The sequence below is a fragment of the Phoenix dactylifera genome, chromosome 3 (assembly GCF_009389715.1).
Source record: "Phoenix dactylifera cultivar Barhee BC4 chromosome 3, palm_55x_up_171113_PBpolish2nd_filt_p, whole genome shotgun sequence".
In the NCBI taxonomy this organism is placed as follows: domain Eukaryota; kingdom Viridiplantae; phylum Streptophyta; class Magnoliopsida; order Arecales; family Arecaceae; genus Phoenix; species Phoenix dactylifera.
Window position 1 is genome coordinate 17,048,678 of NC_052394.1, and position 27,624 is coordinate 17,076,301.

Below are 27,624 nucleotides of genomic sequence, written 5' to 3' on the forward strand. Positions count from 1 at the left end.
AAAAAGGTGCTAATATATATACTAAAAGACATGTCTGTTAAATGAAAGTTTTTATGTATTTAGGAGTGAAGATATTAGAGCCAGTGTCACACCTCAAGGCACAGGGCTTCAAACTAAATTGAATTAGATAGATGAAGTCAGTGAGTTCCATCTAAATCAAACTTACAAGAGGCACCACTGCACTACCATTGAACATGTGGGTCTATGATCTTATATGATAGATCTTTACTGTATTTTATAAGTGTACATGGTATGTTTTAATGTACCATGCAAACAACTAATGATAACAATAATGATATGTATTTTATTTTTTTTTTTTTGCTTGAAAATCCTTGAGTCATTGTCTGATTAGTGCTAAGAAACAAAACAATTCATAGCATTTGTGAGAAAGAGGGGCATTGAATTCAATCCCAAAGCAGTATCTCTATTTAGGAACTTTGTCCAATAAAAACATATGTTAATATGTACCCACTAGACATATATACATGCAATTTCATTTATGAGCAAGCTTTACTTCAGGTGGGAAGAATAGATCAATACCCAGTTTGTACTAAGAGAAAAGAGAAACAGAGATATGGCTGCTAGATTTTTGACAATAAATTATAATTTTTACTTTTTTTCTTTGAATACTAATAGAGGTCAATCTTGTAACTTTTTCTTAGATTACTAATAAAACTTAAACAAAATTTTGCCCCTCATTGAACACAGGTTGTTCTCATCAATGAATATACTTCAGCTTTGCTTCCTCAAAGACATTTAATCTGCTAAAACTTGTAGAGAATATCTGACACCAACTTGTTGTGTGCTTTCTATTTATAGAAAATTTATAATTGAAAAAATTATTGCATAGAATATAGAGTGATGATCATTCTCAACAATTAAATATAATTTACATCTTTATCCTAGAGTCTTCATGTAATCCGTCTTCGTCATGTAATCTAAAATAGTAGTAAGATTAATTTGACAAAGAATCCTTATTTATATCTATAATAATAATAATAATCTAAAATCTCATCAAAATGTTGCCTCCAATATTTTTTTTACTTATTTATGTACTAACTAATCTCCCTCTATGTAACAAACTTATCCCTCTCAATCTCTGTTTGCCTTTTTAATAACCTTATTTACCTCAATCTCTATCTTTTGTATCCTAACCTTCAATATCTAATCCTCACTCCCTAATCACTACGTCGAAAGTCTGGTATTTATTATCTTTTATTATTTTCTATATAAATATATGAGAAATCAAGTCAAATCTTTATTTAAAACAAGATATGAAATAAAAATTCATCTTAAAAATATATTAAAATAGAATTATTTTATTTCCACATGTAGTGCACATGCTCCATATGTTAGTGGCAAAAAAATGAATTAACTGATTTGATAAGAAGCTTGTATGCGATAAGAAAATATTGATGAAAGTTTTTCTTCAATAGCATATTTTAGATGAACTAAAAAAATCTATGCTAAAAAAAATATCTGCCTTGTAACATGTTTTATAGCACTATATATTGGTCAATAAAAAGTAGAAGAGTCATATTTATTAATAATTAAAAATAAAATAAAATTGCAAAGTTATATATATATATATATATATTTCAATTGTATTGCTTGGTATTATTTTAACCATCCAAAATTTAACCACTTGATGCATAGGTTAAGAATTTTCAAATCGCATGATTTTTGGTGTGTAAGTAGTTTAGAACTAGTAGATCACATCCAATGGCTTAGATCATTATTGTTGCATCCTCTATCATCCAATTATGACTTAATCAGATTCAAGTGGAAAACTACTCAATTGGACCCTAATCTATATATATCATATATGCATTTATGCAATGATAGTTATATCATAAAAATATATGCTAAAATTTGTTTTTGATTTGGAGTCATTCGCATAAAAAATTTTGCTCATTGAGTATCCACTGTGATAATGAGAAAGATTGCAATCTTTTTGTGTAATTCTCATATATAGAAAGCAACTTGTATCAATCTAATTTTCAATATAACTAACTTTAGCTTATTTGTTCAACATTCACTTTGACTGCATCGTTATCCTTCATAGTTATAATTTACTCGTATAATATGCAACGATATGAAAATGGATTGGGGCGCTATACATGGTAACCACAACCTTAGAAGGAATGATGATTTTGGGAGGGGAGGGTGACTTTACGATATGATGCCCCCATCTATTGAACTCATTCCTTAAGTCACTTGCAAGATAGTTTGATCCACCGAGAGATTGAATCCAAGAAGCATTTCTATATCCTTCTTTCCTCTTAGGGTTGTGGTTGCCATATGTGATGACCCAAACAAGTTAAACTGGATCCCTATAGCACTTATCCATATTTCATCGACACAAGATATGTTAACTCTATTGTCTTAATTTTATATGTTACTTTATTCAAAGTGCTTGTTATGCATATCATGTTTCAATTGAGTGTACACTAATTTTTGTGCAACCACAGTTATTTCATACAAACATGCATCGGAATACATTTCTAATTTTTATTCATTCACTTAGACAATTTTGTTATTTTTGCAATCTTTTTATGTGATCATGTATTGAAATGAACATGCATCAATCCAATTTTCAAGATAACTAACCTTAGCCTATTTGTTCTAGTATATTTGCATTAACCACACCCTTATCCTTTGCAAGAATAGTTTGCTCATAGGGCATGCATGATAACACATGTTCAGTTTTTATTGTTTCATATGAGAATCTCTAGCCGCATATTCTTAATTGTATACGTTACTTTATTTAAATATCTCGTTATGCATTATTATGTTTAAACAAGAAACCATAAGCCCTGACAGTTATTTCATAAAAACACACACCAAAATTTATTTCTAGTTTTTATTCATCTGCGTCATATTTGTCCCCTTTGCTATCTCCGCACGTCACTTCAATAAATGAAAAAGAGTTCATGTTAACCCTAATTTTCATTGTAGTTGCATTCAAATGATAATTGTTATTGATTCATATGAGAATTAGTAACTGTTTCTTCTCAATTCTTTGCGTTAGTTTATTCAAAGTTTTCTTGGGCATTATTTTTTTTTTAAATAAGAAAACCATAATTTCTTTGCAGCGACAGTTGTTTCATCAAAATATGTACCGCAATCAATTTTTAGTTTTTATTCATCTACGTCATATAATTGTTTTGTTATCCATCTCCTCACATCTCTTTCATAAATGGAATATAGGTTACGTCAACCCTAATTTTCAATGTAACAACTTTCGAGCAATACTTTTTATTAATTCATATGAGATTCGTTAACCGTATCTACTTAATTCTATACGTTACTTTATTTAAAGTTCTTGTTACACATGATTATTTTTAAATAAAAAAATATAATTTTTCTGCAACGATAATTATTTCATAAAAGCAAGCACCACAATCCATTTCTAGTTTTTATTCATCTACGTCATACTTGTCCCCTTCGATATCTCTTCCCATCACTTTCATAAATAGAATAGAGATTATATCAACCCTAATTTTCAACATATCTACTACCAGACTTAATTCTCATTAACTGCACAATTATCTCTTTGTAACGAAAATTAACTGCCAACGACGTAGAATATAACACATATAATTTTCACTGATCCCCGGACGATTCCTGCGCAATATCTTCCAGTGATTCTTATACACCAAAACTAATTATCATAATAATCCATTGTAAATATTCTCTCAAATGCAAAAAACCTTCTAATCTTTGCACATACAAACATCTCCCCATGTGCAAGACTCACATTGATTCGATTTCTCCGAAGCTCCTCAAGCTTGCAACCCCAGATCTTCCGCGGATTGCGCTCCGTGCCAGAAGAAAATGAGATAATCCTCCCCGCACGCAAACTGCAGCACCCAAGACCACACAAATGCTCCTCCATCCCGTGGACCCCGTGCCTCCTATTCTTGGGTTCATTTCTGGGTTATATACTGCTCGCACAAAATTTCGGAAAAGCAAAATTGAATCAGCTAGTCTGGCAGCTCTAATAGCTTAGACAGAACCGATCAATCCAAACGTCCAACCAGTGGACCTCCAAAATTGATGGTAAGCGTTGTGACGGTTGAGATTTTTAAGGGAGTCCAGTGTTTTCCTTAGCTATCCGGTTCTGGCGGGGCAATATAGTGTCAGCGGTGAATTTTTATGGGGAAAGGGGGAGTTTTAAGTGTCTAAAAAAGAACGAAGGGCTTCGAAAATAGAAACTATATAAAGAGGAGTGAGGTAGAGAGAAGGGCGCGTGCGAGGTAGCGTTGATTGGGTCCGCCCCGAAGCTACGGGCAAGGGCAGAAAGTGAGGAGAGAGAGCGAGAGAGCGAGAGAGAGGGAGGGAGGGAGAAGCGATCGGCTCCATTTCCCTGTCATATCTCGAGGTGGCTTCGGTAATCTCTGATCTTTCTCGCTTTCTTCTTTGTTTTCTCGATTTTTATCAGTGTGCGCGAATCGTCGGATCGATGGCGAATTCTCGACTTCTATCAGTGTGCGTGAATCGCCGGATCGATGGCGAGTTAGGGTTCCAAGAATCGAATGTACGCGCCCTCCCACTGCGTTTCGGCTTCCCCATTTTCTTGTATATAGAGGTTTTGAGGCTTTGAGCTGGTTTTTGGTTTTGTTTTCGCGTGGGAAGGCGGAGGGGGGAGATCGGTGACTGGAGAGTTTGATGGTGATGCCTGGTGATTTCTTTGGTTTGATTTGATTTTTGGGGTTTTGATCGGGGGAAGATTCGGGTTGGGAGCGGGAATTTAGGTTCTTTGTTGAATTTCTTGGTTGTTTTCTGGTGAATCAGGGAGGGGGGTTGGCTGGTTGTTTTGCCTGAGGTCTTTTAGTGGAATTTTTAGTCGACATTTTTTTTTTAAATTTTTTGTCTGGTTGTGTTTGGGGAATTTGGCGAAGTGGGTTAGGGTTAGAGGAGGAGTTGGCTTGAGTTTTCCTGGTGGTTTTCGGAAGCAAAGCTAAAATTTTTGGTAAGGTTATTCGTATTTTTTGATTTTTTACTCCTTATATGGATTGTCTTAAATGATGAACTATTTTGGTTTCTTATATGGTATTTGCTTGGTTTTAAGAGAGGACCGGGGATCTGGATCGATTTCTTTAAGTTAAAATGGGTTTTGATACACCTTTTTGGGATCTCATGATACTTGTGGGATCCATTTTGGTCCAGCAAAGGCTTTAATTTTTGACGACCAGAACTGGGTTTTTTTAATCATTTTAATGCTTTCGTGGTTGATTTTTAGGTTGTTAGTAACCCTTTATGATTTCTTACTAATTTTACTTTGAAAAGGGCGGTCTGTAGTTTCTCCTCTTTCTGTAATATTCATTTTGTCCCATATTATTTTTTTTCAAGCCTGGCAGGAGCGAGCTTAGCTCATCAATGTTTGATTGCAAGGAACTATATTATTAAATTCTTAATATTTCTTTTTTTATATATATAAGGATTTGGATATATGTGGGTTCAAAAGCTTCTTGGATGCCACTTGGTTTGACAATTTTCCTGCTACTTTTGTGTATCTGGCAAATGCCACTGGTTGTGTTTTCTGGAAAGATGTAAGAGGACAGGCTCCTCTGTTTTACCTCCCCAACCCCCACCCACCCCAAGCAAAAATAAAAACCTCCCAGGATGTGAACTCGATCTCTGACAACAGAGCATCGGTACTGGGGCTTTCGCAATTAGCGTGTCTTTTCTTCCTTGTCCTGTTTTAGCTTGTAGTTTTTGGAGTTACTAGAAATTCAGTCGCAATTGTTGTTTTCTGTTTGTGCTTCCTGATTCCTTCAATGCTGTTCTCTTTCAGTCTATAGATCAATGCTTTTCAGCTACTTTAATTTTGTTTTTGTATTTCTCATTGGGAATATAATTCCTGTTGAGTTTGCACTTGCAAAAACTCATGGCAGCTTGTAATATTTATTTTTAGTCCTAAGTTTTTTTTTCTGAATGACATGAAAAAAATGAGATGGCCATTTCTTTAACAATTCTTTGTCTCTGTTGAGGCTTTTCAATTAATTATTCAAAATACTTGCTTCGCTGTATCCCTTTTTTGGGTTCTTCCCCTATCATCTTGAGTTGCATTCCTGCTTTTATGATTTTCAATGAGTAACAAGCTATGTTTTAAAATCAGGTTCTGAAAATGAATCGCACGACAGATGACAGTGACAATGCAATGGTTCCAAAGGACCAGGTCGACTCACCATCAAATGAAGGTAGTAGCGGGGGATTGCTGACAGGAGGAGGACAAGTTTTGAAGAAGGGACCATGGACGTCTGCGGAGGATGCAATTTTGGTAGATTATGTCAAGAAGCATGGTGAAGGGAATTGGAATGCTGTTCAGAAGCACTCAGGTCTGTCTCGATGTGGCAAAAGCTGTCGTCTACGATGGGCCAACCATCTGAGACCAAATCTTAAGAAAGGTGCTTTCACACCAGAAGAGGAGAAGTTGATAATCGAACTGCATGCTAGGATGGGCAACAAATGGGCTCGGATGGCTGCACATGTAAGTTCATGTCGCTTTTAATTCAATCATTATTATAGTGTGTATGCTCTTTTATATAGTTTTATGTCTTAGCTGTTTGATTTTTATCTGATTGAACAATGCATAATATAATTTGTATAGCTTTCTTAGAGAATTGATGCAGTTCATGTGTTAGGTGAAATTTAGTCACTGGGTATGAAATACCAGAGCAATATTTATGGAAGGTTGTATGTATCAATCATCCATGTTTGTGAGATATCATCTGATCAACTCATTCCAGTTATTTATGGATAGATCTTTTCCCCCTAATACATACACAAGTTTTGTTAGATATTTTAAGACAGGCATGGTATAGTTCAATTATGACTAGGCTTATAATTATTTTTTTCAGACATTAGGAATTTTGTTTGTCTGCTGTGATCCTCATGTATCTTTTCATGAGTGATCACTCCGTTGTAATCAGCAATCTCATACCCTTCTTCCTCTCATCTCCCTCCATGTCAAACTATCTGTTATTGAATGACATGTGCCCTTCAATTATCTCCGCTCTAATGTCATAGTTACAGAGAAAATATCCAAAACGCTTCACAACAAGCTGATAGGACCATAATTCTGCACCTCTGCCCCCCAACGACTAATCTCTGATGGTGTAAACAACGACGAGCCTTTGTGGGCTTAAGATTAGTCCAAATTGCTCTCCTTAGTCAAGGTACAGCTGACTAGCTTTCTATTTTTTCCTTTTGTTAGGTTCAGATCGGACTATTCTATTATCATATTGATTATGAGCATAATCACTCCATTATTAATATGATTTTTTTTAATAAAAATCTAAAAAGGGCTTGTCTATCGATCTTTTCCCGAAAAATAATAATTTAATGTATAATAATAACTAAGAAGATATATTAATGCTTCTCATATTTTTATAAAGTGATTAAGGAAGGCAAGCCAACAATAATAATCATCCTGGCAGTTATCTGATGATGCTTCTGTTCTCGGGATTGGCATAAAAAGAAACATTTCCTTAATGCCTTCCTTTTTTTATCATGCTTGAATTTATTACTGGATCCAGAATTTTTCTTTATTATTTTTTTTTTGAGGGGGACACCAAGTACCGATATTTCTAAATTTAAAAGATGCATTCTTAAAGTTTGAACAACTACTGTTCTTTGTATTTGTCATCGACTATGTATTATGTTGTTTCCTCCCTTGTGATGCCTTTTCCATTTTCTGAATGATTCTAGTTCATTTCTGATAATGAATCAACTTTTTTACCTTTTCAGATACTTCATGACATGCGTTTGATTTTTGTGGTAATATTTTTATATGTTATTAAATTGAGATCCTTATGCCCTCCTGCAAAGTCTTACATGCCAAACTAGTTGAGAAAAATATATATTTGTGCATGATTTTATGATTGGGTGTCCAAGAGGATAGCCTGTAATTTTGAGTTAGAAAAATGGAGAAATGGAAGATTGAAGAAAAATGCGCGGTTAGAAGATTGGTTCCCATTCATCCTCCATTTCTTCAAATAAATCAACATAACAAGAAAAGCATAAGTATATAATTGTTAAAGAAAAAAAAAGATGATTATGCTCTCTGTCATCTCTATTTTCTCTTCTTTTCCTTGATAAATTTGGGAAATCACTAAAAAAAAAGAAAAAAAATCTCCATTTAACCGAAAAAGGGAAAAAGGTTGCGTTTTAATATGTGGAACTTATTCTCTTATATAAACAATAGATCCAGGGAAGGGAAACTCTCTTAAAGAAAAAACAAAATAAAGATTGCTTGAGTTCATATGTTGGATGTTAATACAACATATTCACCTAAATTTTTCTATGAGATGTAACATGTTCTGTAATTTCCAAGAAATTCATCTCCTCTTATCCTGTTCCACTTCTGTTTTCTTTGGTTTTACCAATATTTAGGAATACTAGTTCCATAATTTATCCCATTATATTTGGAAGGTTGATCTGATTAGAAGAGCTATACTATGTTCTTAACTAAGATTGGAGAAAACACACATTTAAATCTAAAGGCTGATGACAGTGCAAGGCCAACTAATAGCTAATAGTTAGAAAGTTTAAAAATTCTAGTGGGGGCAATTGACCCTCTAGTTCTCCTAGCTCTGACCATGCTTCGGTTGTCAGTGGCTGAGGAAGTGTTAGAGATTTCTTTTGTGTGAATCGGTAAATACATGTATGCATCATCAGGAAAATTTGTTACAGGTAGATGACAGACATCATACTCTTGCCATGGAAAACTTATTCTTTTTTGGGTGCTATAGTAAGTGGGCACCTTTCTCTTTTCCAATTCTTGGCTTGAGTTAGTTAAGCTTTAGCAAATGAGGTCTGCAGATGATGATTGGGGGGCTAGTTTAGCCTTTATATTGAGACACTAACAAAGTAAGGACTTGCTTGTAGACAACTTGCTAAATGCTAATTAATATGCATTTCCTAGTTTATTATTCCTGGCCTCATGTGAGACCATGATTATCTGGTGAGCTCCAGTTTTGTGAGCTTTGGAGTTGAGGCATGACTTTTCCAATACCGCCATGATGTTGGAGTATGTGCTATTGTGGTGGAAGGCAAGTCACCGACTTCAGGGCCCACAATAAGTAGGGTTGACAGTGGATCAAATTGAGATGTGTTTGAGTTGATTTAGTTATTTACAGATATAGGTATGCGTATATCTTGAATCGCCTTGACTAGCCTACATTTGGTATTGCTTGCTCCATCACGCTAGCTGACTCTGCAATGTAATTATGATGCTGTTCCAGTTTCAAATCATAGCCATGTTACATAGAATATAATATAATTATTATTAGAAAACTCTGGGTTGAAAGAAGATTCATTGGAAACTCTTCAGTAACAAATCAGAAATATCTTTAAAAAAATCACAAATATGTATTGCAAATATTCGTTTGGATGACGATTAAAAAAGACCCAAGTGTCTGATTCTCTTTATTGATTTTTATGCAAGCTTTCGCATGTACCACCGATCGACAATCCTGAACATGAAAGAGACTTATTTAGGTTCCTGCGTTCCATGCATTCCCAAGGCATTCAAAAAATTGCTTTGTAGTTGTTATTGGTATAGCATTCCAATTTTGCGGCAATTAGTACCAAGGTTTAAGTTTTGGCTATCTGAGGACTAGTTAGAAAGCATTTGCTATTTGAGGACTAGGTAGAAACATGTTATAAAATAAGTATTGCTATGGAGTATAGTTAACTTCTTGTTAATTCACAAGTAGATGACAGGAAATGAGAGTCAGCGTACCTGCTTAGAACTATGTTATAGCCCTTATTGGTCATGTATCCTATAAACTTAGTTTATTGTAAATTGAGGTTAAAATGTTGGACCTAAACTAGACATATCCAAGATTCTGCCATTCCCAAACCTGACCTGTAGGATGTCAAGCCCGGTCATGTACAATATTGGCATGAGAGGATCTGTTGATACAGATATAGGCTATGCATGTAGTCGGATGCTATTCTATTTGAAAATTATCTTATGTAGCAATATGAATTTGATCTTGCAAAGTGGCCTTAATTATATTGTGGTCTTGAAATCATACTTTGTTTACTTCACGACTGCTTGGACATCTTATGATGGTGATGTGGGTTTATGATAATATGGCTTTGGAGTCAAGATCTGGTCTGAATCAGGTTCATCTTCCCTGGGCTCTTGAGCCTTCATCTGATACAGCCCAAAACCAGGCTAGCGGTTGCTAACTCAGTTGAATGCAAATATAGTACATGCCCATCCCTGCACTCTTAAGTGCAGCCAGAGTCCAATCCATCCTTGCACATCTGTCTGAGCTTGTGTAGTAAACTGAGCAACAAAATTTGACTATGGCCTTAGAGCATGTTTCTGGAGGTATTGCCTTCAGCTTATCTTTAAAAAAATTGTTGATGATTGAAAACATAGTACTGCAGAAAAAAATTGTGGATGCATGGTATGCATAAGAAGTTTTGTAATATGTTTGAAACATATAGGACAATGGAACATAAGAGGATGCATCAATTATTTTTGAAATGAATATGTTGGTTTTGAGCACAACATAAGATATATATGTGGTTCACCGTATATCTAAATGAAGTTTGCTGAAGCATGATGTGAAGTCTTTATTTATGTGATAAATCCAATCTTTATTTATCAGTTTATTCTTGATTGCACATAATTCTTTATTTTGTTGCATGCTTTTGGGCAGTTTTGCTAGATTTTTCTTGAAGTTGCTTGCAGTTATAGTTTACTGAAAGTTTTCTTAGATATTTCTTCAGTGCTGCAATTCATCTTGATTTTTTCCCCAGTTACCGGGACGGACAGATAATGAGATAAAAAACTATTGGAACACCCGGATCAAGAGACGTCAGCGAGCTGGTTTACCCCTTTATACTTCTAATGTGCCTTTCCAAGCTTCAAGTGAGAATCAGCAAAGCCAGACCGCCACTGCATATGGCAATGGTGAAAAACGGCCCAATGAGCTCCTGCAGGGAAATAGTTTCGATTTTCCTGATGCTATATTTGACAGCTTTAATGCCAATCATGGGGCTTTGTCTTATGCACCACCATTTTCAGATATTTCAGTGAGTAGCATGCTGAGTCAGGGCTTTGGATCCCAAAATTATGGCTTCATGAACCCAATGGGGAACCATGTGAAGCAGTTTCGAGAATCTGAGACTTCACTTCCGGGCTTTCATGGTAGTGTCACTACTGGGCTTCCTCCACTTGAGCAGTTTTCAAATGAGCCTTCTGAAAAGATCCAGCGGAGCTTTGGTTTAGGTTATCCGTATGATCCAGACCCCAGCAGCAAGGACCTGGCACCCTTTGGTGGTGCAGTCCCTGGTAGCCATGCCCTTTCAAATGGCAATTTCTCTGCTTCCAGGCCCCTTGGTGGGACTGTGAAGATGGAGCTCCCTTCACTCCAATATCCAGAATCTGATCTTAGTAGCTGGCTTGCTTGCTCTTCTCCACCTCCTGAGGCAATCGATAATTACATCCAGTCTCCTCCAGCAACTGCGTCAGTGCAATCTGAATGTGTCTCACCAAGGAACAGCGGTCTATTGGATGCATTGCTTCATGAGGCACAGGCACGTAAGACTCAATCATCAGGGAAGAGATCAAGTTCTTCTGTTGTTGCACCTGGTGGCATGGTAGAAAGTTCAGGGCTTAACTTTTGTGAGGCAGCATGGAAAGAATACAATGATCCAATTTCGCCCTTGGGCCGACCTGCTGCTTCTGTCTTCAATGAGTGCACCCCACCCGTTAGTGGTGGTTCACTGGATGAGCTTCAGCCTTCTAAAGAACCTTCTGGTAAGCATTATTTCTGCTTTAATTTGTGCCATTTAATATTGAGAAAAAGTTATTCCAGATACAGTTCCTGCAGGTTCAGACATCATGCTAGCCGCTGCCGAACATGTTTCAACCCCAAATGTGGGGGAGAGAGACATTTCACCTTGTTCAGATTTCTTAAGGCCTGATGCTTTACTTGGAGGGTCAGATTGGCTTGAGAACTCTCAGACTGCCAAAGAGCATTCTACCTTGAATGATGCCATAGCAACACTTCTGGGTGAAGATCTCTGCAGCGAGTACAAGGAAGTGCCTGCTGGAACATCATCTACACTCTCTCAAGGATTGGGCCTCGACTCCTGTCCATGGAACAACATGCCTCGTGCATGTCAAATGTCTTAACTCAGAGGTCATTTATGGGACCTACTTCAGGATTTGTTTACCATGGTCTGTTCCGGTGGGACCTTTTTCTTAATTGACAGATGGTCGGGGAGGACAAAACATGTGGCGGTATGTATAGTTGTTGCTGTTTTTTCAAGGGTTCGATCATGGAAAGTCTTGGTTGTTGGCATTGATGCGCTGTAGGATGGTGCAATCAGGGTAGATGAACTGTTGCTGCAAGTTGGCTTTTGTTATGTCTGTAATAACTTTTGAAACTTGGTTAGGAACAATTCCATTATTTGGGATGCTGTTGCTTGATGGTCTCTATTTTCCATATGGTCTGGTATCTGCTGAAGATCCTTTGTGGTTTGTCTCCGAGAAGGATTATCCATTGAAAGGTTGTTTGCTTTGCTATTAGATTTGCTTGTTTTGTCTTTTGTTGTTTCTCTAGTTTGAAGATAATAGATTTTCCGGCATGAATTCATTTGTCTTAAAGAATGTGGAGTTATTTACTGCTAACAACGGGAAAGAAGATTTGCTTCTGCCATTTTTGCAATGATTTTTATTGACTGCTCCATCTTCCAGGTGCAACGGCATACACAGATTGTTTCTAGTCCGATGATGGTTCTGCAGCTGTTTTGGCTTGCTGGTATTTTGAGTAGTCAGATAGCTGATCGATATATTAGTTGAAGAGCAGCAGTATTTAAAGGCCTTCATTAATGAAGAACAGTAATACACCTATGAAACTTACGTACTTATTACCATCATCTGTGTTGCTGGAAATTGGACCCGGAGGCGATCGTCGGCTGAGAGGGGAGGAGCTCTGCTGCTGGAACAGTAGGTGGCGGCGCGTCAGCTGGTGGCGTCCTCCTGGAGAGTCCTGCAAGAAGTCGGTGGCCGGGATTTCCGGCGCCGGCCCTTCGATGCTTAAGTCAGAGGGGGGCTAGTATATGAGTGGAGTAAAAGAGGAGAATGTTTGTTCTTGTGTGTCTGTCCCCGTTCTTTTTTCCCCAGGTTCCCTTTTATAGAAGGATATTATATTACCTGAGAGGTAACAGGGCAAATTGTCTTTTTCGTGATAATTGGGCATGATCATGCTCATTAATGGCGTTGTGGAAAATAAGACCGGATCAGATCGGAGTCAGCGAATTGTCATGGTTGATCGGATCTGTTGGAGTGGTTGAACCGCCGGCCGTGGCGGGCCTAGGGTTCGTAGACAACAAGTGCATTAATTGCTGAGTGAACCGGTGATCAGGGAGAGCCATACGCTTTGATGGTCTAGTGATCCGGAGATCATCTTAAGCCGTGTTCATTAATGGTTGAGTGCATTGGAGGCCCGCAGGGGTCGCACGCATTAATGATAGGGCGTGCTGAGGGCCGGCGGAGGTCACGTGCCTTAATGGCTTGACGACGGTAGCAGAGTACGGTGGAGTGGGGTATCCAGTTGTCAGATCCTCTCTAAGGGATTAGGCTAGGATCGAATATTTGGACAAGGCACTTTTAGGGCTCGGCACCTGGTCGGGTGCCGAGCTGAGCCAGTTGCCCAGTGGGGTGCCTCCAATTCGAGCGTTGTGAGATCGGCGCGTTCTGGTCGGCGCTCCTTTCTGGTCGGCGCTTGGGTTTTTCCCCAACAATCTGCAATATGGATTGTCAAATGTGGATTGCTGACTTTGCTGTTTGGTTGGAACAAGCTTAAACTTGTTAGGCGAGCCGCATTCTGATTTAGTTACCTTGCATCCCCTATAAGCTACTCTATCTTGTATTGTTTGATTCCCTGGTTATTGTCTATATTAGAACGCATATCTTTTTATCTTAGCCAATAATAAGTAAATAAATAAATAAATAACATATTATATTGTATAATTATTATTACAATAAAATTTGTTTTTAATTTCTAAAAATTAATTAAATACTAAGAAAAATAAAGGATTTTTTGCATGGATATCCTTTTAAATATCGGATTTTGCGTGAATACCTTTCCAAAATTGATATTTGCATGTATACCCTCGTAAAATACTTGTTTTGCTATTCTATCCGTTTTTATTCTTATTTTTGCATATATACCAATGCCATCTAACGCCGTTAAAAAATTAACGGTTTCAAATTAAAATAACTAAAATACCCTTAATGGATAGGCGTACAAATAGAAATTTTTATAAGGGTATACAAACAAATAGTAACTTTACAAGGATATTTGTACAATTTTTTATATTTAGAAGGGTATTTATGCAAAAAAAATCCTAGTAGATGGAAAGAATTTAGATACATTAATTAATGTGATAGTCTTTATAATTCTATATTTATTAGAAAATGTATTTGGTCCTATGACCAAAGATCTGTTTCTTTATCATGAATATAATAAAAATATACAATAGGATTTGCAAATTGGCTGTATCTAGATTTACCTATATCTAGATTTACCTTCTGCAATTGATCTGATGATAGGATTAATATCATAAGGGGAGTAGAGTTCAAGCGTGGAAGGATGGCAGCAAGCATCGGTTCACAGAATCCAAAGGAACCTCGGCCGGTCAGGATTCTCTATCGATCTATTACTGTTGATACCTCTGGTGTCTCGGTAGCTGGCTTTTTTTTTTTTTTTTTTCCTTCTGTTTTTTGGTTTTTGTTTCTTGTAACTTTTGATGGGAGAAAGTGAGGGAACACTAAACGAAATATGGGTCATGTCAGTTTTCTTGAATTTTGGAAGAAGGTCTGGGGATTCTTTTTGTCCTCGTGAGAGGGGAGCAGGGAGACGCCAAGTTCCGTCCAATCAGTCATATAGATAAAAAATAGTGTGATATGAAATTTGGCTTGGTAAGTCATCGGTCATCTGTTCTGACTGAAGGTCAATGGCAAGTCTTTCAAGTCATGGGTCACCCAGCACCTCATAATTATGATATTTGTGCTTTGTAGTTCTTGATTAAGCCAGCTTTTAATCTTCATCGTTAACTTGGAATTGAACAATAATGATGCCTGATTAAGAGAGCTATGCAATTCTCCTGCCAGCTAGGGTTCTTTTTAATGGTACACATCCTAAGGGTAAAAGTTCCACCAGTGCAATCTTAAGTGCTCCTAGCTACGATGACGCCTAGAGGGGAAGAGAGAGAGTGAGAGAAAAAAAAAACAAAAACAAAACAGTGTCACCATAATTGTAGTAAACAAGAGATGTATTCTTGTACCAAGATTTGCATTTCAGTTTAATAATTCCAGCCATTAAACACCAACCAAGATGAATAGGTAGGAGCAGGAATTAATAGCATTAATTCTACCAACCTACTTGTACTAGAGAAAGAAAAAAATCTATATCCAACATAATCTTCACTGCTCCAGCAAAACATGCGATCAAATCTGCAATTAGCAAAAAAAATGAAAAAGAATAAGTATGAGAATTAACTCTATATCAACTAATAAATTATATTTAGTAATAATGCTAAAAGTGATCCAAATAACTTGAAAGCAAATAAGGTGCAAAAGTTAGGATAGATATATCCAACATGTACCAATCAAGATTGTAGGTAGGCATTATCTTTTCTAACTAAAGTTTCCATTCTCTTAGCTTGCTTGCAGGGTCGTCCTTTATTTTTTTCCCCTCTTGGTGCTACGAACACCGCATGTGTGCCTCCTGAAAATGACACTCTTTCTCTTGAACCATTTCCCTTAGGCTTGCAATATTTCAATAATAACCAAGTGATAAAACACAAACATCATTAAGTTAAAGTAATGCTATATATTACCTCGCAAGCTTCTCCGTGCAGAAGAAGAGGATATTGAAGCTTGAGATTTCTCCACTACTGGATTTTTGCAGGTTTTTGCATGATGCCTAAGCTCACCGCAACGTTGACATTTGTGCATCTTCTTCGATGTATTTTCATCTGTACCCCTAATTCTCTTCTTTTTAGGCCTTCCTGGAGGTCTTAGACTGAGCTTAGGAGGCAATACCTTGCATCCAATATCAACTTTTATCCATTGAGCCTTGTCAGGTAATGGTCCAATTTCTAATGCATAGGCAATCTTATACTTGGCAATAGTGAAGTACTCCGAGACAAAATTTTCTAATTTGCACCTCGCATACCACCTGGGTTTCTTCTCAAAAGCTCCTTCTTGAAATCCTCCATTCTCTCAAAAGAATCTGCCCAATTACCATAAATCATGGACATGGCAAGCTCCTTTCCTCTCCAAACTCTGTGGTATGGAAGCTCAAGATGATGGAATTGCAACAATCTCCTTCTTAACTCAATAGGCGACATGTCACCCTCTTTTCGTAGCCAACCAATAATCCTATCACATATCCAAAATTGTGTGGCCATCTTGTTGCCACATTTGTTTATAAATGAGCATGTATGAGGTTCCTTCAATTTTTTAACCTGCACATACAAATAGAATAATATATTAATACATGCAATATTTTTCATAAGCACTGTAATTAAAAGCTAACATATTTCAACCATAATACCTGAAATGTATGACCATCACATAATAGAGAAGCATGAAGTCTCCAATTACAAGCTTCATCTTTGCAACTCACTGTCATTCTACCAGGCTCACTTTTAAGAACTCTTACGGCAAATTCATTCAATATAATATACTGATGCAATGCCACTTTGAACTGTTCTCAATTTGTATATTTTGTCCCTACGGCCATGTTAGGATCCTCAATGTCCATCTCATATGTCTTTCCCTCATACTCTATGATATTTTCATCATCATCATCAGAATCGCTATTATAAATACTGTGATAGCTACTCTCAGAACCATAAATTTCAGTATCTATTTCCTGCTCTTCTTGAAATAAAGTTTCATCATTTACTTCAACAAAATCATTATTTTCAATAGTAGTAGCTAAAGTATCAATGCCTACTGTAGCTAGATGCTCATCTTCATTGTACCTTTGGTTTTCTCTTACTTCATCCTCTCGAATCTCTTCTATTACAGTTGCAGTGCTTCTACATGTTTCAATTTGATCTTAGCTACCTAGTTTTGATTGAGAAAGTTGTATAATATTGGCCTCTTTTGTGACAAATATGAAGCACTCTTTTAAATCCTTGTACTCTTCAAACAAACTCATCAATTTTTGATTTGTGTCTAACATTATGTAAGACTTAGGCATTAAATGTCTAATTAATCACAGACCAAATCTTTATAGTCTCTTCAAGCTTCAAATTGAAGGTATGCACTATATCATCATATAGGTCCTTGTAGCAATAATAGTTAACATCAACTAACTAGCTCTTTTGTCTTCCAAAGTAGTACTTAAGTCTTGTGGAATCCTTAACCTTCTTAAAATATCCTCCAAATTTTACTTTCAATTTGAATAGTTGTTGCTCCATTTAAGACTCTGTATATTGAATAAATAAATATGCACGATATAAATTATAAGAGAGAGTGCTTATCAACCAAACCTATCCTAACAAAATAATAAAAAAGAAAGAATAATATACAACCATACTATGTTTCATCAATCAATCAAAAATGAGTGATATTTCGCCTTTCTTATCCTCAAATAAAGTATATGGTATGGGGTTAGAAACCAAAAAATAGAGTTTTAATATATGTTCACAGCAAAAGATAAGAATAAAATAAAATTAGCTACAACAATCATTATTGTTCTTCTAACACTTGTAATGATTTTTTTCTTCAGATTAATAGAAAAAATAGTATAAATCAATGAAAGAGAAGAAAAGGTAAGATGATATTGAAATACCTTTTTTATGATCAACAGGTTGGAAAGTTTTTGAAGATTTGAAAGATGGATCGCGTCTTTGAAGAGGATAGATTTCAATCAAGAAGAAATTGTGTTTATCATCTCTTGGGTTACAGACCAGGGAGGAAGGAGGAAGGAGATCGCGATCTCGCCGTCGCGAACGCCAGCGATCGCGATCTCACGAGCGCGATATCCCGATCGTGTCGCCCGCGATCCCGCGGAGGGGGGGGGGGGAAGACGGGCGCGGGGAGTGGGAAGACAGGGGTGGGGGTGATGTGGAAGCGGGGCGCGGGCGGCGCGGGGGGGAGGGGAGAAGCAAGGATAATAACGTCATTTCATATTTTAATTTTATTTTTAATTAATAAAAATATGATTTTTTTAACACCATTAGAACAATCGTTATATTAGGGATATTTGTACAATAATAGAGTTTTACGAGGGTATACATGCAAATACCAATTTTCAAAGGGTATTCACACAAAATCTGATATTTAGAAGGGTATCTATGCAAAGAATCAAAAAATAAAACATATCTTCAAGCCAATGACTGCAATGTTTGCTTGCTTAAACATTTTATTCATTAGTCCAATATAATCCTTTCAACAACATAGGCATTTCAAATCAAAAAGTAGGCGCTCCTTCAAGCTTGACTTGCTTCAAGCGCTACTGGTCGGAATAACGTCACAAGCCATTCACTGAAATGGACTCCTCCCAGCTCTATCCTTTAGCGGCCTTGGAGACTGGGAGTTACCACGGCAGAATTATTACTTCCCAATTCCCAGAACTATATAAACCCCCTCCGAAGCGATGCACCGCGGCGCTGCGAAGATGGCCGCAATCCACTGCAAATCTCCCCTCCCCTTTGAAACCATCCCTCTGCCCCATAAACCCGTCTCTCGCCTCCCCAATCCGGCCCTAATGTCTTCGATTTTGGGCCGGAGAACACTTCTGGGCGTTCGATTCCCGTGCTGTTTCCTCCAATCCTTGCCCAATTCTACCTCTGGTGGTGGCTTGCCGGGTTTGGGTCGTCTTGGGTTTGGATTTGGGCCGAAAGGCTTGGATTTTGTTCGGGTTCGAGCGGTTTCGGACGGTGGTTCCGGTTCCGGCGGTGATGGTGGTGGCTATGGGGAGCCGGGATATGGGGGCGCTGGTGGCGGAGGTGGTGATGAGGGCGGTGGGGATGATTGGTTCTTATTCTCATGGTAGAAAAAAATCTTGTCTTTTTGTTTATTTTTCTCTCTGTGTCTGTACATTTCTTCCGCGAATACTTTTTTATGCTGTTGGGATTCAATTTTGTTTGTTTTCTGCCGGTCAATCTGTGATGTATGTTTATAGATTGTTGGAGTGCTTATTCTGTTCGCCAAAAAAAAAAAAAAAAACTTTTTGAGAAAAATCGATTATGTTATAGAAATATTAATACCTCCCGATGGTTATGGAAAACTTTATTTTTGATAAATGCTGTTTTGACTGTCTGTTCAAGGATGACTAAGATGTTACTGTCTAAACATTTATGTTACCACTTTTTTTTTTTCTTTTTTGATGCAAAGGGAGGTGTAAGCCACCCAATTAATTAAAAAGTAAAAGGGTTACATAGAATCAATGGCATATGGTTACTTCAGTTTTTTAAAAGCGGAAAAACTTGAGTGCTTTGGTGGCCCAGGAGTAGGCATCATGTGTCTACATTTTGTGGTTGGGGTAAAACCTAATATATCTAATGTATATGAAGGTAACTTTATGGAATTATACTCTTTGGAGCTTTCTACATTGCAAAGAAATTATTGATTTTAACTGTTAAAGAAAGATTTTGAAAGTCTTGGCAAAGTTGGGATGTCCTCAAGAAGTGAGATTTATATCTGTGGCCATATTTATGGTTTTTATGTCAATTCTTTATCTCCCTGGAGCTCTGTGAGTTAAAACCTAGACTCCTATTATATCTCTTTTTTCTCCCATGCCATTGTTTCTTCTCTATATATGTTTGTGGACTCCTAGAAACTCCAGCGGAAGACTGAAGCTGAATCTAGTGGTAACCCCTTCTTCTTATTCATGAACATAAAGTTACCTTCATGAGAGAGAGAGAGAGAGAGAGAGAGAGAGAGAGAGAGAGAGAGAGAGATGGGAAGGATTTAGGTGCACCATGTCATTCTATAGGTGAAGGGGGCATATAGTTATTGATTCTGATGATAGTTCCAATTCATTAACATAAAATTTTTTTTAGCATATAAATTTACTAAGACCAAGTCGATTCACTTTCTACATTTCAAGCTATTTCTTTTTGGTGAAAATTATTAGTCATTCAGTTATAAACAGAGAGAAAAAAAACAGGTTATAACAACCTTATTTATGTTTATTCAGGTACATGATGGCACTTGATAAGTACCCAGTGACAACCAAAGCAATAACATCTGCATTTCTGACTCTCATTGGTGATTTAATTTGTCAGGTACGTTTTGTTAATGTATATAAATTGTTTATAAATTGTGCTTCCATCATTTCTTGGATATTAGTGATTCATACGCTCCTGCATTGCCCCAATAAATTTTTCTTAACATTGTACTAATGTTAATTCATTGGTACAATGTTAATCCATTCATAATGATTTCTGATTGTGATAATTCATTGGGACATGCATGACAGCCATCATACTATATTTCAGACTTTTAAACAATTTCAAGAACTAACATTGTGCATCTATTAACTTATATAGGATTTTCAGGTGACTAAACTTTGATGTACTTTGCTCTTTAATACATTTTGTTTTTCACAAATATCAACATCTTTCATTTCAATTGAAAGACTTGTTTTCAAATTTTGAACAGATATCATCCAGTTTGAACAGAATTAATGCTAACAAATTAAACAATTGTTGGTCATATTGTTGCTTTTTTTTGTTAAGATTATGAATATATCCATGTTGGGAAAATTAAGTGCTATTATTGTACCATTCTATTTATCGTCTAGAATCCATCCTCTATGTTTTCAGATCTGTGCAAGATGTTGTTGTTATTGTGCAAGATGTCTAGAATTCATAGCATGCCAAGCCAAACCGAATTTGATAACCACATTTATCACGATAATCTTTGTTATTAAATCGTATAGTGTTTCTCGTGAATGATGATCCAATGTGATGCCTGGTTAATGTGTGTTGGGTTATTGAACTGCTGATAATAAAATGAGCCTCTAGGTGCTAACTATCAAGTTCTTTTTTATTATCGTTCACTGAAAAGAATAGAGAAAGGATACAGGTGACAATTACTACAATCTGTGTTTTAAGCTATTTTTAAATTTCACTATAAAGATCAAAGCTCGCCATCTCGGTACCGGATCCCGTACTAGTGCCATACTAGCGCGGTTTTAGTATGGTACCGTACGAAGTTTTTTCGACAAACCGAATGTCGGTACGCCATCTGTACTGGATATCGGTATGGTATGGTGTGCCCCAAAATGTCCGATTCGGGCTGATACGGCGAACCATGGTAAAGATAAACTATACTTGATGCACCTATACATCCTTTATTTAGTCTTGGAGTAATTGTGTTTTAATAGTGACCAATTATTGTTTTTAAGATTAGTGGCACCAATAGACCATTATCCTTTTATTTGTTTATTTAATTTTTGGTCGGTGGGTGATTGCTACATCTTGATATTATCGAACACAAAAGATGCTTATGCAAGTAGTTGCATTTGGCCTTTTTCTTATTAATTTCTATTAATAATCTGGTTTTTACTTAAAATGAGTTAAATTAATCCTGCAATCACAAATACGTGAATTGTCAACGAATCCATAGATATAGAAAGAAATGAATGAATTTAAATCAACTTAAATAAACATATAGGTATTTATCTAGATAAAATAGATTTTAAAAGATCCAATAAAATTCAAATGATTTCAGATTTTCATGTCTTTACTTATGGTTTAGCTCTATTGATTTATAGTATACATTCACTTATTTACTTTCATATTAGAAATGCTTTTGATAAACAAAAGGTTAAAGTAAGTCATATTTGATGTGCATATTACTTGTTTGCACAAGGCTTAAGCATATAATACTATTGTATGAGAATAACAACCAATATTTCACAGATAGGATGACTTTGGGTTTTCAAGAGTTTTTGGATTGAAGGTGTAATGGGTCTAAGTAATGCACTAATGCTAGAAACCGTAATAATTCATCTAAAGAGGTTCTTTTGGATATACACATAGCCATGACATCAAAAGGCAGGAGTGAGCAAGAAATGATCTCATGGAATTATAAAGGTGGCTAGCTCTCTATTTTTCTCAACAAATATTTTTGGTAAATTTTCTTGTCAAATTATTAATATCTAAAATCAGATAGGAAAAACAGCAAAAAAGAATTGATTTTCTTAAATTTATAACTTATGTAATTCTCAAACAATTAAGCTAGCCACCCATGAAGGAAGGAGGAAGGGAGGAGGCTAAATGATGGAGCAAGCATGGTCTAGAAAAGTGCAGGTGTTTAAGCTACAATGTAGTGCAAATCAGAGAGTAGAATGCACTTGAAATGAACAGAGAATTATGGACAATCAGCAGTACTCTTGTTTGACAACCTTCAATAATAAACTACAACTATCAAAATTCTTTGAATAGAGAAATTTTAGCATCTAACATGATAGGCTTCTGCAACACTGTATAATTTAGGGTTGCTTAGGGCAAGGAACTTAATGGAAGTAGATATCATATAAGAAACACTAAAACCAAACAATCAAAATTCTCTGAGAAATGCTAAAATTGTGTATATGACATTTCTGAGAGAGATATAATTTTAGGGTTGCAAAGGTGATGGAAGTTGGTGACGTATAGAGACAGGTCAGTTTAATTGAGTCATTAGTCCTTGATCTGGTCATTATGTTAAAAGTTGAATTTCTTTAAGTTTTGGTTTCTTTTACATTTATTTAAGGGGACTGAATCTGAGCTATAATTTTTTGGAATATTCTAACAAGTTGTTCTGTTATCTTATAATTTGTGCTCTCAGTTGATATGTTCTGACTTTTCCTGCATCTCTCGCCATCTAGAGTTTCAAGTCTACAGAAATCTTGTGGAGTTTTCCTGGTTGTGGGATTTATACTGCATAGAACCGGGGGAAATTTTCTTTCACCAAATTCTGTCTAGAATTAGCAGTAGGCCCTTCTGTTGCCCAGTTTCTTTTCAAGGAAAATGGTCAATAGCCCCACAGTTTCATCATTAAGTAAATGAAATAATAGCAAGGAGGTGAGTGAAGATCTTTATAAGGGAAGAAGAAAAAAAAGTACAGAATGATGAAAATGAGAAAGAAAAAAAATAAAAATACAAAAATAAAAATAAGGAAAACTAATAAAAAATCACAAAAAGGGGGAGGAGGAAAACCGGAGGAGGCTACCAACAAATTAGGCCAGCCGTTCATTTCCACTCTCCATCAGCCAGATCCTCTGAAACTTGCTGGATGAGGCCCACCACAGCTGGCTCACCGTCCTCACAGTCTGGTATGAGATTTGATCAAAGGGGATCCCGGCACAGCTGGCGAAATGCTCCTGGCCTGTTTCCCAAAATTGTCTTAAAACCAAGAATTCTGCACCAAGTTATAGTAGATTGACTTTTGTTTAAGAGCCAGTCAATGAAAATTCTCAAACATCGGTGGATCATGCTTTGACTCATGAACATAACTCTGCACGATGGCACAAGGCCTGTCATAATTAAGCGCATCTGTCCGTTATAATGCATCCAAAAACATAAAGCAAATATTAAAGGGGTAGTGGAATGCCAACTAGTAGATGAACTATAGAAGAAACTAAACATGGTGGAACACATAATGATATTGGAGGGTGCCAAAGGGCCTTGGTAAAGCCTAAAACAAGCATGTTGTTTCTCTTATATTTCTTGATTATTTTATAAATGAGAATGTTAGTTTTTGACTACATCTTGATACCTCCTACTCCATAACTTATATCCATTGTTTCATGTTGCCAGCTTTTAATCGATCAGGTGTCAAAATTGGATTTTAGGCGAACATTTGTGTTCACTCTTTTGGGACTTGTTTTGGTGGGTCCCACGTTGCATTTTTGGTATTAATCTACAACTATTACTTTCTTGAATTTTAGAATATTCAGATTTATCACATAGCCTTGGTGCTATTGGTATTAAGACAAACTATTGTTGTATTTTCCTGCCTTGCTTATATAGCTGTTGTTTTAAGGTTTCAGATTGTTGATCCTCTTCAAAAGTTGGTATATTTAATTTGATCGTTGATTTGCAGGTACCTGTACCTAAGTAAATTGGTGACAGTGCCTGGAGCATCAGGTGCATTCTTACGGCTTTTGCTTGATCAGGTAGGAGTTTATCTCTCATCCCAATAAGGTGTGTTAGATTTCTATATGCCATGCCTGGAGTATTAGGTCCATTCTTGGATCTTTTGTTTGATCCGTTATGTGTGTTTTTTCCATCCTTACAAGTTTTTTGAAATTTTTACTGTGCCATTTGCCTGATAATTTAACTTTTTTGACTTATGGCCTGGATCTTATAACATCAACCCTCTGGTGCAGTTTGTATTCTCTCCCATCTTCATAGGAGTTTTCTTAACTTCACTTGTCACCTTAGAGGGAAGGCCTTCTCATATTAAGCCAAAGCTTCAGCAGGTGAAATATTATCTATTTTAGTCTTCCAAGCAATTTTATCATTAGAAACTGATTCCTCTATATTTCTTTCTATCATGTTCTCTGTAGGAGTGGTTTTCATCAGTTGTAGCGAATTGGCAGTTATGGATCCCATTCCAATTTCTCAACTTTCGATTTGTTCCGCAGAAGTTTCAGGTTTGATAGCTGACTGTGTCACAGCAATATAATCTTTAGTTTTTCTTTTTTTCCTTTTTCTTAATAAGTAGAAACCTTTCCAGACAGACATAAATCCAATTTTAGTGATGGATATCCCCTGAAATTATTCCAAACTTTCAGTTCAGACAAAGATTAGTCCACGTTGATTTGGAAACCATCTAAACATAATATTTCTCTGTTTATGTAATTTTGCAATTTCCCTTTTGAATCTTCCCCTGTGCTCTTCATTTTGTTGCTTATATACTTCTATGATTTCAATGCCAGGTTCTTGTTGCGAATTTTGTGGCTCTTGCATGGAATGTCATTCTGTCATTTAAAGCTCACAAAGAAGTTGTATTGAAATAGGTATCTTTTCTTACATCATTTCTAGTAAACTCAGATATGGTTTGCAGAAAAAATAAATAAATTTTCAGATGCAATTTATAGTAACAGTAGAGTCCATAGTAACAGTAAATAATGCATTGATTCCATTAGAACAACACGTCAATCTGACAGACAGGTTCGTTAACCAAATGAGATCCTCAATTTTTAAAAAAATAATGAAGTTGATTTTCAGAATTGTAGACCAATATACACTCTGTTTATCATAAAATTATATTCTATCTGAGGGCCTGTTCTGGAACAAGATATTTGGGATTCATGTTTAGAATGCTAAATTATGGAGACATGGAGCCCAAACCTGTGGTCAAAGCACAGGAAATATACTTAAGAACTTGCCCATTTCAATAGAACTATCGATTATTAAAATAACAGGGCCATTGATCTCTGACATTCTCATCCTCTTGAGCACTTAATTTCTTTAATCTCGGAACTAAATAATTACAAAAAAAAAAAAACCAAAAGTGAATTTTGTAATTGTTGCTTTCTAATAGAACAAACTGTGTTCACCACTTGGATGTTGGAATTGTCAAAAAGTACATTCTAGCTAAAAAAAGAATTTTGTGATCACAATTACCTTTCTCTAGGGCTTTCTCTCCTGTGCCCAAATGTAGTTACGTGTCTTTAGGAGTTCAGTGATTGTTGAGGTGTAATAATGGTCCAGAAAATATTTGGGGAAAGGTAATATATAACCATGACTGTCTTTATTCCAAACGGCTACATTTTCTCCAAAATCAGTCAAAAGAGAGTTAGAAATAGATTGTTCATATATGTCACATTTTGGTGAATATATAGGGATCAAATATTTCAGGCACAGCATAGACATAGCACTAAATTTTGGACAAAGAAATTAAGTCCGAGTTTTGGTTTACCAACAAAGATGGAATAACAAAGGTTTCTTGAAAAGTGGGGAGATTAAAATATTACCACTGGAAAAGATCTTCATTTATTCAGAGAAACAGGTATTTGTTGAATTATGATCACACTCGACACCTCTTTTGATTGTTTAGTCTGGATAATTCTTTATGCCCTCTTTATTTGTCCAAACCATCTATTAAATATGGGGGTGTTTGTAGATCACAACATGAGTTGAAGAAGGTTTCAGAGGAGGATTGGGCAGAATTTGCCTTTGGCTGTTGTTCTAAGACCAGACCTCTAAAACTTGTTGCCAAATTTCTGCCAAATGGGGCCTACCATGAAAACAATGAGGCTGGTTGGCTTCCTTATTGGTCAATGTTTTGGCTTATACAACCAAGGAGCATTCGTCTAGGATTCCCCTAGTCTTAGAAAGAGCCGGAATTAGGGGATGTGATAACTGTTGGCAGATGGACTGTTTTCATCTTGAAGGCACATAGGAAGAGCCAAAAAATCAAATCCATTTTTTTCACATATAAACCACACTTTCGAAGAAAACTTGGGGAACTTCATCTCCCAATGTGTTCGTTGTTCTTTGGAGCCTATTTGATTGCGAATTAGAAGTGAGTTTGGCAGATGTGACTTAAAAGAATTGGAGCTCTAGTATCATGTTTTTGGCATTATCGAAGTAGGCTTCTACAATGACAACCGATATAATCGAATGTTGTCGGAGAGATGGTCTGGTTAGGATTCATATGTGATTATCATCACACACACACATTATTGTTGAAAAATTGTGATAAATAAATCTAAAAACGTTGGGTTCTTCGGTACTTTTTAGTAATCAATTGGGATTAGGAAAAAAAAAAAAAATCTGTGTTGCTTCCTAACACTCGGAGGCATATGTCAATCTTGAGCTGCTATTTTTTTTTATACATCCGGATTAGAAGTATGTCAGTCACATTTCTTATCTTTTCCTCATAGATATCATTGATCTTGCTTGAATTGGATTACCATAATTCTGTAAACTAAAAAATTGTAAAAGCAGTTATCAAGGAGATTAAAAATAATGAACATGTATATTTTTTGTATACTGCATGGAATTTGGAGGTACTTTTGCTAAATCATCATCTTGGACTTTCTAAATGTGAAACCATGCCATTATGAAGATTATTTACCAGTATGTGAAATGCACAGATATTGATGGAGCATCAGAGAGTGTTCAATGGAGCATCAGATTCGTTGCCAGACATGAATTTGATATCAGTCTTTTTTGGATTAAAATGAATTTGATATCTGGTAATCAGCTAGAACAATCAGGTAGCTTCTTTATCACAAAGATTTTTTTTTTTTGAAATTGTAGCTGATGCATTGGTATTGGGAGGGACAAGAATTCTATATTCGAACTGCTTTCATATCTTTCCACCCTTCGATTTTTCTTCTTCCAGCAAGGGCAAATTACTGGAAACAATATTATTGCTGAGCTGTCGAATCCTTGCAATCCACCCCACACTAGTTGTACTCAACCAAAGGAGGCCAAAAAAAAAAACAGGAGAGAAAATTTTGTGATTTCAAGATCTAAGATGCCAGAATCTACATTTTCATGTGCACCAAATTGCTTATGGAAAGGAAATTATATAACATAACATTTCGCTACTTTTGAGAAAGAACATATGATATTTCTCATGCGAAAAAACATTTATAAGGTTTTCTCATATGCAAT

At 36.2% G+C, this 27,624-nt stretch overlaps 2 protein-coding genes across 8 annotated transcripts; both read left to right on the top strand.

The window, feature by feature from the left end:
• The first annotated feature begins 4,236 nt into the window (after nucleotides 1-4,236).
• On the top strand, nucleotides 4,237-13,227 carry LOC103709043 (transcription factor GAMYB-like). Of its 6 annotated transcripts, none has more exons than XM_039124804.1 (5): nucleotides 4,237-4,393; nucleotides 6,125-6,496; nucleotides 10,786-11,788; nucleotides 11,853-12,543; nucleotides 12,731-13,227. In XM_039124804.1, exons 2-4 carry the CDS (start codon nucleotides 6,134-6,136, stop codon nucleotides 12,164-12,166), a joined length of 1,680 nt encoding a protein of 559 aa, XP_038980732.1. In that variant the 5' UTR covers nucleotides 4,237-4,393; nucleotides 6,125-6,133; the 3' UTR covers nucleotides 12,167-12,543; nucleotides 12,731-13,227. The 6 variants fall into 6 exon arrangements, with proteins under 6 accessions (XP_038980732.1, XP_038980733.1, XP_038980729.1 ...); XM_039124805.1 differs by having other exon boundaries at nucleotides 4,237-4,384; XM_039124801.1 differs by lacking the exon at nucleotides 4,237-4,393 and adding an exon at nucleotides 4,400-4,540.
• Nucleotides 13,228-18,534: 5,307 nt separating this feature from the next.
• Nucleotides 18,535-27,571, top strand: LOC103709045 (protein sym-1-like). 2 transcript variants are annotated; one of them, XR_604382.4, is made up of 9 exons: nucleotides 18,535-19,048; nucleotides 20,199-20,286; nucleotides 23,809-23,903; nucleotides 24,095-24,167; nucleotides 24,381-24,473; nucleotides 24,561-24,647; nucleotides 24,933-25,013; nucleotides 27,099-27,221; nucleotides 27,350-27,571. XR_604382.4 is itself a non-coding variant. In XM_008794217.4 (8 exons), exons 1-7 carry the CDS (start codon nucleotides 18,654-18,656, stop codon nucleotides 25,011-25,013), a joined length of 912 nt encoding a protein of 303 aa, XP_008792439.2. In that variant the 5' UTR covers nucleotides 18,535-18,653; the 3' UTR covers nucleotides 27,099-27,571. The 2 variants fall into 2 exon arrangements, 1 of the variants encoding a protein (XP_008792439.2); XM_008794217.4 differs by having other exon boundaries at nucleotides 27,099-27,571.
• The last annotated feature ends 53 nt before the right edge of the window (nucleotides 27,572-27,624 follow it).